General features: G+C 37.1%; 1 protein-coding gene across 1 annotated transcript; it reads left to right on the top strand.

Moving 5' to 3' along the window:
* The first annotated feature begins 1,822 nt into the window (after positions 1 to 1,822).
* Positions 1,823 to 6,835, top strand: CRSH (Ca2+-activated RelA/spot-like protein). Its single transcript, XM_010243165.3, has 4 exons — positions 1,823 to 2,279; positions 3,439 to 4,371; positions 5,224 to 5,508; positions 6,456 to 6,835. The coding sequence occupies exons 1-4, from the start codon at positions 1,878 to 1,880 to the stop codon at positions 6,585 to 6,587; spliced, it is 1,752 nt and encodes a 583-aa protein (XP_010241467.1). The 5' UTR covers positions 1,823 to 1,877; the 3' UTR covers positions 6,588 to 6,835.
* Positions 6,836 to 9,947: the final 3,112 nt, after the last annotated feature.

The following is a 9,947-nucleotide window of genomic DNA, read 5'->3' as shown; positions in this document are numbered from 1 at the left end:
GTCGAACAGTCTGACCTTTTGAACCAAATAGGTGGTCCATTTTGATAAAAAATAAAAAATAGCCAAACTGTTGGACAGTTTGAATGGTTCGACTGCCCGGATCAGTGGTTTACTGACCAAATCAACAGTTTTTGGCGAAATAACAGTTTTGGGGTAAAACAATCCGATTTCTGGTTTTTTTAGTCTGACCATCCAGTCCAGGCCAGTTTTGAAAACCATGCTTCAAACTCATCTTCCATGTCAACTACTGCAAAAGAGGGCCATATTCATGTAGCACATTTAGAAGGCAAGATGTAAAATAGTGATGGAGAATGAATTGTTCCAACCATTATTAGTACTGGTGTTTGCTTCTCATTCGCTAGGTCCAGTTTATATCTTCCATTCTTAATGTCTCACATCCTACTAAAAGTTATTTCTTCTTTTGAAAAATGGGAAAAGCCTTCACATTCTTCCCTAAACTCAACTTAATTTGATTCAAATGGGAATTTCTACTTTGCTAGGTCTGTGAAATTGCCATTAGGTGATCCATTGGAGATTGAAGCTCACTCTACAGCATTCTCAGCTCCCAATTTTACTAAGGAATTAGGAGTTTCTTCTATTGTTCTCAAGGGTGATTCTCTTATTGTTATCAAGAATTTGTTGCCTTCTGATTTTTCTCCTCCTTCACGGATTAGACACACCATTGAAGATTGCAAATTCCTTATTTCTAAGATCCCTCAATAGGAATGGCAATGGGGTGGGTTTGGGGCGGGACACCCCCTCCCCGTAGTCAAGATACTTTGCCCCATCCCTGCCCCGTCCCTAGTGGCAGGGCGGGTTTGGGGCGTGGCATCCACTCCCCGTTGGGGATGAGTAATCTCTGAATTTTCCCGATCCAAGGCAACTTCTTGAAAATTATTTATTTTGTGGACAATTTACACATATAATATAGGAATTTGAGGGTATTTTTGGAATTGAATTATAATACTTTGGGGGTATTTCAGAAATGGAATTATGGGATTTTAGGATTTTAAGAATTTAGGGAAAACTTAGAGATATTTTAAATATCAATATTAAACCTAGAGATATTTTACTAATTTTACCTTTGGGTTCGGGTCGGGTTCGAGGAATTATATACAAAACCCATCCCCACCCCATCCTCGGCTCAGGAAAAAAATATTTTCCCTGTCTCCGTTTAGGGTCAGGGAAAACCTGCCTCGTTTAGGTGGGGCGGGGCCCTGGTTTTACTGGAGAAATTGCCATCCCTATCCCTCACTGCTGGGTTTGTTGGGTTTATCGTGCTTTTAATTAGGCACCACACAAGCTTTATTCCATGACACAATGTTGATAGGCTTTGTTTGCCTTAAAAAAGGGGTTGCATGTAGGGTAGGGCTGTAAATGGTATTTGGAAATTTGATTTCGAATTTCGACATAATCAAATTGAATTTGGATAATTCGAATATCTAACTGGTTGAATTCGGATATCCTATTCAGACCAAATAGTTAATCGGATTCGAATTCGGATATGACCTGATCCAATTCGATATATATCCGAATTCAACCGATTATTTAATTCTTATATATAATATATAAAATATTTTATATAATTTATATATAATAATTAAGTTATATAAATAATTTATATATTTTATATTAATAAAATATTTATTTTATATATTTATTAATCATCTAAAATAATTAATTAATCAAATTCCAATCAAATCGAATATTCGAATATTTAATCAAATTCGAATTTGAAAATGCAGCAGATATCAAATCGAATTCGGATATCGAATTTTATAATCGAATTCGAATTTGGTTCTTACCTGATTCGATTATAATCGAATTCTGTGGCAAAGAAGCCACTCTCGGTCTCCCAGATTCTCTCTCTCTCTCGCATGGAGATTTCCGGCCACAGCTTTACTCCGAATCCGATCCCCAAGGCTAGGGTTTCGAGAGCTCGTTTTCTTCTATTGAGATGTCCTCAAGGTGTCCTCATTCGGAAACGTCAACGGCGGATTCTTTCCGGCGGAGTCAGAGTATCTGTTTTCCGAGTATTCGCAACTGCCAAAGCACCAATGGCCCTCGAACAGCCAGGAGGAAAGATGGTAATGGAGCTTGTCGGAGCTTTCAACGAACTTACGGAGAGGATTAATGTGTTGTCCACCAGTTCCTCGCGTCTGCTATTCAAGACCCTCAAGCTCTCTATTCCTATCTTGCAGTCTTTTCCTTTTGCTCCAGATGGCCGCTCTCCGCTCTCTAAAGCACTGTCCGTTGCACTTGTTCTTGCTAACCTTCAGGTATCTGCTTGTGATTAATCTCACTTCTATTTTATTCGAGCAGTTTGAATAGGGTCGATTTAACCATGATTTCATTTATTGGTTCTTCATCTATGCTTAGTTCTTAGAGTTTTATTGGTTTCTATTTCTCCCGTACAAAATAGCACTTAGAATTCTAGTACAGCTTGTTTCTGTAGTGTTGATTTGTAGTTATCTAGATGGCCATTAAGAGGAATGCTATTGAATCCTGAATCCTTTGCTCCTTTCAATAGTAGATCAGCAGCTCACTGAATATATGTAGAACGTAATTCCGGTTCTCACTTTGCAATTACTTCATGGGGATATGTCAGAATAACCTTTTAGAATCATTGATGCTTGCTCACTTTCTGTTCCAATCACAACCATATATGTAAACTGGACAACAGAATCGATTCTTGTTCAGTACTCTTCTTTTTTTTTTATCTCTTTCTGTCCCATCTTCTTTTCCCGCACCGGATATGCCGGGAGACTTTTGAATCGACAATTTATTTCTGCGCACTATTGGGTAATGTATCTTTTCATATGGGTGTCCTTTTAGAGGAACCCAATCTTTCCGTAGATGAGGATCTGCCAATACTAAATGGCTTCCAGGTGAGACTTAGGGAGCCATATAAAGAATAAGTGGAGCGCCATTTTTTGAGTTATAGAAAGGAATCTTGGGCTGATATGTAAAGGAATTAGTCAATGAAGTAAGTCTTCATATTTTATGTATGCAATTTAATATCCTGGTTAATGACATTCTGTCCTTTTTCTTACCTTTTCTTGAGGAAGCTTTATCCAATTTTAAAGGAAATGCTTGGGTTTTAAATCTTTGAGGACTTGTATGGATGGCTTCTTTCCTTAGTTTAATCAAGAAATCTGCCTCCTGGAGCTCTATTTGGTCTGTTGCTTTTATGTATGCACACCAAGTTATTTGTAAACTTCCTAAATGCTTGGTCTGGTCTGTTGTTTGCTTTGTCTCATAAAAGCTTCAGTGCTTGATGTCATAAAATCTTCTTTCCTTAGTTTAACCAAGAAATCTGCCTCCTGGAGCTCTATTTGGTCTGTTGTTTGCTTTGTCTCATAAAAGTTATTTGTAAAATCACTTGGTGTGCACTTTGCCGTTTATAGATTTTTTTAATAACCAAAATGTTGTTTGCAGATGGATGCAGAAGTTATTTCTGCTGGCATACTGAGAGAAGTTCTGGAAGTTGGAGCTATATCCATACATGAAATTAGAAATCAGATTGGTACTGGTACTGCTCATCTGTTGCATGAAAGCTTGCGGATAAGGGAAATCCCTTCAAAGGTGGAAATTTTAGATGAGGATAGTGCCAGCGCACTAAGGAAGTTCTGCTTAACTTACTATGATATTAGGGCTTTGATTTTAAACCTTGCTTTGAAGCTTGATATGATGAGACATCTAAATTACCTCCCAAGATATCAGCAACAGATGCTATCTCTTGAGGTTATGAAGATACATGCACCATTAGCTCATGCAGTAGGTGCCACCACCTTATCACTGGAACTAGAGGACCTTTCCTTCAGATACTTATTTCCATATTCATACCTTTATGTTGATACATGGTTGAGAAGCCATGAAACAGGAAGTAAGCCTCTGATAGATATGTACAAGGAACAGCTGCTTCAATCCTTAAAAACTGATCCTGTGTTAAAAGAAATGGTGGATGACATCTCAATTCGTGGTCGATATAAAAGCCGTTACAGCACTATGAAGAAACTTCTAAAGGATGGTCGCAAGCCAGAGGAAGTAAATGATGTTTTAGGTTTGCAGATCATTTTGAGTCCTAGATCTGGAGATAACAACTCAGAGATGGGCGAGAAAGCATGCTACAGGGCACGGGAAGTGGTGCAATCTTTGTGGAAGGAACTTCCTCATAGGACCAAAGATTACATTTCTAGGCCCAAAGCCAATGGGTATAGGAGTTTTCATATGGCAGTTGATGTTAGTGATAATGGCAAGAGTAGACCACTAATGGAAATACAGATACGCACCACCGAGATGGACATATTGGCTGCTGAAGGAACTGCATCTCATTCATTGTACAAAGGTGGCCTTACAAATCCTGAAGAGGTAAACTATCAATTTATTATGCAAATGAAATTTTGAGTTTCTCAATGTCTTTGTACATTAAGTTGCTTGTCTCTATGGCAATTCTCAATCCTAGCAAATTAGTCAACACTAAGGAAATATTGAATTTCTCAATTAGAAAACTCCTTACATGCATAGAAGATCTTAATTTTCCCTCATTGCATTCTAAAGATACATACTTTAGGTTGTTTTTGGTTGCAGTACAAATTTCATTTGAACTGGTTTAAATGCATGGGCGTGCTAAAGGGTTGAGTGTAAATTCTGGCTTACTTTTGCTTCAAATTTGACTGTCTTGTTTGTTTGTGAGAAGTAAAATGAAGTGGCCTCCACTTTAAATGAAAGAGAATGGAGGCAGGAGGGTTATCTGTCTAAGAGTAAGGTAGGGTGCAAGATGATGTAGTCCCCACTTTATATAGAAAGAATCAAGGTAGGAGGCAGGTGGTGCAAATTTTGCATTGATTTTTGGGATGTGAAATTTGCACTGCCAATGAGTGCAAAAGAGGTAATAAGTACAATTTTTTTTGTATCAGGTAGGAATGCAAATCATAATTACAAACAAATAAAAACAACACTGAACTAGGTGCAAAATTTGCACCTGGTCGAGATTTGCATTGCAACCAAATGCAGCCTTATGAACTTATCTCATACTTTTGAGTTCTCACATGTCACTTGATCTATCTGGATCTCTCATTTTGCTTACACAGGCATGCACTTTTTGTGGTTTCTTTTTGCTGCTTCAAAGGATGAGGCTTTGAACTTTTAAGTTGAAAAAATTTCTGATATAACAGCATTTGGCAAAGCTATAACAGTTTTTTATTATGTATCTATGTTCAGGCAAAAAGGCTGAAGACCATTATGTTGGCTGCAGCTGAACTTGCAGCATTCCGTCTCAGAGATCTGCCTTCTGCAAGTCACAAAGGTCTTGAAATTGACCAGAGAGACAGAATATTCCGCCTTCTTGATAAGAATGGAGATGGTAGGATTAGTATGGAAGAACTTAAAGAAGTGATGGAAGAGCTTGGAGCAGAAAGAGAGGATGCTGAGGAGATGATGCGGCTGCTTGATGCAAACAGTGATGGTTCCTTGAGCTCTGATGAATTTGATTTATTTCAGAAGCAGGTATGGCCATAAAAGACAATTAACGGATGATGGAAATGGTTTTCTTAAGGCTATCTTTTTTATTGTGGAAGAAATGGAAAAGTGGGACAGTAAAGGGTCCCAGAATCTGCTAGTTTCCATGTTCAGCTGCTCAATGCTGAAAGTTATGCTGGAGTAATCCAAAATAGTGGATTATTTGTCATGTTTTATGCCCATTTGGTCGATCTGAAATGATCAAGTGGGACAGTAAGGGTCCCAGAATCTGCTAGTTTCGATGTTCAGCTGCTCAATGCTGAAAGTTGTGCTGGAGTAATTCAAAATAGTGGACTATTCGTCATGCTTTATGCCCATTTGGTCGATTCTGAAATAATGATCAAGTGGGACGGGGGGGGGGGGGGGTGCTAGTCATTCTGGAATCACCATTTTGGCATTTCCATCCTGCATCTCCACTTTCTGCCCTTTGATCCAATCACATCCTAAAAGAAATCTTAATTTCTTTGTTGGGATAGTGGGTTTCTATTGTTAATGTAATAATCTTCAGTAGCTTTATAATTCATGTGGTTGATCTAAATGATCATGCCATGCTCAATTATTAAATTTATTCATGATAGATGGAGAGAACACCATGTCTGAAGTTTATATTTGTAATGATCATTGATTCATGTCCCTGCTATGGACATGGTACATGTGTTCCTTGTTGGGACTACGTTAATGGCACCTATTGGAGGTGGTAAAATAAAAAAGCTTGCTATTAACTGATTATTTGGTCTGTGATAAATGGGCCCATCATTATAGATGGTCCTCCAATTGTGCCTTGGATCAATGAGCATAGAGATCAACTAAACTTGTGTTGAGCATGGAACCAATACATTTTCCTCTCAAGAATTAACGATACTGTCTTGGTTTTTTTTATCATTTTTAATTTCATGTAACCCTTGAGGTTCAATATACTTTTTGTGTTTCTTTAGGTCGAATTTCTGCGTAGTTTGGAGGACAGAGATGATCAGTACAGAAGCATGTTGGATGACAAGCTAAAAGTAACTGACAGTGGCAGCTTGATTCAGGTATACCATGACGAGCTTGGCAGTAAGATAGCTTAGTATCCATTTACAGGTAAACTACTACGTGTACAAAGGGATGCCCAATGTCTGGGAACACTGTATATATAATTCCTTGTATCTCATCAACCAATTAACACAATGAAATGTAAAGCTTTTAATCAAAAAAAAAAAAAATTCATGTAAACTTTGGTGAACTGCAATAACCTTTGCAGCTGTAGTGGATTTACCAGCTCTTTAGGGAATATCTTGCATGCTAATATAATTTATTACGTATGTTTGAAGAGGCATCATGAAGCAGTTAGTGTATAATACAATCTGAAATATTAAATTTATTTTTTTAATCTTTGAAACTATTTTTGCCAATTTCCAAGAACCATGAAAAGAATGGGTGTATTGTATACTACACTATATCCACAATGAACATGAAACTGTGGACCTTGCTTTTACTTGTAGTGATCACTTCCTGTGTAACTGGAGCACGCAAATAACATGATGCAATTTGATTAGATGCACAGCAGAAATTGATCCCTCTTGCCTGCCAGGCCGTAGATAAAAACTGTCACCACTTCAAATTCAATTGGGGTAGAATGGTTTTTGATGATCATTTTAATGTATATTCGTGCATTCCTCAAAGCCACGTAGTGAAGGAAGGGCAGGTGTACTAGTGGGCTCATGTAGTGAAGGAAGAATGCCCAAATTTGATTTCAAAAACTCTTGCCTTGTTGCCATAATAATCACTTCTCTCTGAGCAAGTTTATTAGGACATTGTAACTATGTATGGCCGTTATTACTTGATGAGAACAGTTCGGATTGGCCACTGACGAAAGCATGAAAATGAATATTTAAAGTGTGCTCAACAATTGACATTTGTAAAATAAAGAGTTTAAAAATAAAATATTTTTTCATAATAATTTTTATAAATGTTAATTTTATTATTTGTGAAATTTTTATGCTGAAAGAATTAATAATTGAATGGAGGAAAACCCAAACACAGGACCAAGAAACCCAAGCCCAAGTTCCATGACCCAAGTATGAGTGTTGATTCGTTTGCCGCATTACTCTAAAAAGGGTCCGGTATTTTGGGCATATCTTTCTATATAGATGTCAAAATTTGATGATTCTTGAGGCTATGGATAGTTAAGAGATATAGTTACAATTCATCTGTTGATAACTTCTTTTAAATCAATCTCTATCCAAGCGAAAATTGGGGGATAAGACGTGGATCCGGGCTGAGCAGATTGAGGAGCTTGGCATCACAATAAAAAGGAAAAATCTGGCCAAAAAGGGGGATGGATTTCGAAGGTTATTTTGGAATTATTTTCTCAGTTTTTCACAGAAGAGAAGAGGGGAGAATGGCGTCCAAGCGCAGCTAAAGCTTCAACAAGGCTAAGGAGGATCTTGATCGATGAGTTTTACTTGTTACTTTACTTTGATTCCTTGGGAGATTTTAATTTTAATTTTGTTCTTAAGAGATTTCTTTTATTATTTAGATAAACCCTGAAGTTATTGGCGTGCTGTCGTAGGCACCCAAAAATAAAATCTATACTGTTAAAACAAATGCAGTAGTGCGAGTAATGATCGTTCCCACAAAGAGTATCTACCCTAGTTTTTGTGCTGCGTGAACAAAGATGGAGGGGGGGGTTAAGTGTAATGAAAACCAGATTTAGAAAGAAAGAAAATCAAATGAGAAGCAATGCAAATCAAAGTATCGAAATTAATCAAAAGAACGAGTCTTGGTCTAAGTCAATATCCATCATCAGAATTTCGCTACTGATCATCGATGCAAAGATATATCTATTCACACTTTGAATATTCACCATAGGAATTATTTTTCTATCTCTCTTTTTGCAGTTAATTAGAAAACAAGCGATCTACTTAACCCTTACTACTAAACAACTTGAAACAAGCATTCAAGATTTAATCCAGTAGTAGCCTTAAGAATTGGAGATCGATGAAGCTAAACAACACAAGCACAAGCGGTTGCATTTAATTCAGTTGATTGTTTTTCCTAAGATTTAACAATTTCTGACGCAACAAATCATTAAACCCTAGTTGCTTTGCAGATTAGAGGGATCAAACAATTATGGATTTGATATCTAACCTAACAGTAGATTGCAACGAATAATAAACTAGTAAGCCTCCTAGCAATTAGACGAAACAATCATGAACATAAACATAGAAGAACATTCGATATTCAAAGCATAAATCAAACAGTAAAAATCAAATCAGATCTCACAGTTTTGCTGATTCTGAAGCTTCTGTGTCCTTCGACCAAGTATCAGAATTTAGCCATGCATGGTCTTAGTAAAAACTCAAGAAAAATTAGAGAAGAGAGAAGAGAAGAGAAGAGAGGTGTGACAACCTAGGTCTGATTATTCTCTTCTTTCCTTCTTTTCTTCTCTATACTTCCCATTCCCCAAAAGAAGCCTACAAAATCTCCTAAAATTTCTCTAGATAATAGTCTCCAAGTCTGACTTATCAAGAAAAATATTAAAAATAAGATAAAACAAAGTTTTAATGCAAGTGGGAGAGTGGTGATTTCCGCATATGAAAACTTGTAGGCTAAGGAACGTTTTCAGCACGTCAGCAGTGCGGTTGCAGCTACTTCGAGCCCGATTTCGACCACGATGCAGTTAGTATCTATCAAAGTTCAAAACATGAAGGTTGTAGTGATTTTCCTTATCGCTCCAAAGCATCTTGAATGATCTCAATTAGAGCTCGGATGAGAGAGTTATGCCCAAATTACGACACAGTGCTGAAATTGTCCAGAATTGTCCAATTAGCTCCGTTTTTCACTTAACGCCTCAATTTGTGCCATAAATCAAAATATAAGAATAATGAGTCCATTTAGGCACTAAATACTTATAAAAGACTAATCATTAAGGGAGAAAAATATGATATTTTGCATTCTCATCAAATCCTCCCACACTTAGCTTTTACTCGTCCTCGGACAAAACTCAAATTCTCTTTCCCAAAAAACACCAAGGTTACAATGCCATTAGTAAAGAACAACCAATCTCTTCAATACTCATAACACATCATGAACAAACATTCTTAACAACTTTCAATCACTTAGTAAGCATTTTCACTCGAAGAGGGAATAAACTAAATACGTAGACCCTCACAGAAATAAATACTCAACTCTCATGTTTGTAGGGTATGTGTTTCACTCAAATTCATTCCAATGGAAATGATCTACCATATGCTTGCATATCTTCTCATTCTCCACCACTGGGATCACATGCATAACACGAATCAAAAGGACTTTTCAAGGGTTGTAACGGGGCTTAGGATCAAGGTGGGAAATATTTGAGAATGTAGCTCAAAAGCCGTCAAGACTAGTGGAGCAAAAATGAATCAACTAAACCTTGAATGTATAAGACATGTAAAACCAATCAC

Source organism: Nelumbo nucifera, chromosome 4 (assembly GCF_055504915.1).
Source record: "Nelumbo nucifera cultivar China Antique chromosome 4, China Antique-T2T, whole genome shotgun sequence".
Taxonomy (NCBI): domain Eukaryota; kingdom Viridiplantae; phylum Streptophyta; class Magnoliopsida; order Proteales; family Nelumbonaceae; genus Nelumbo; species Nelumbo nucifera.
Note: the sequence above shows the minus strand (reverse complement) of the source record. Positions and strands in the feature narration are given on the sequence as shown.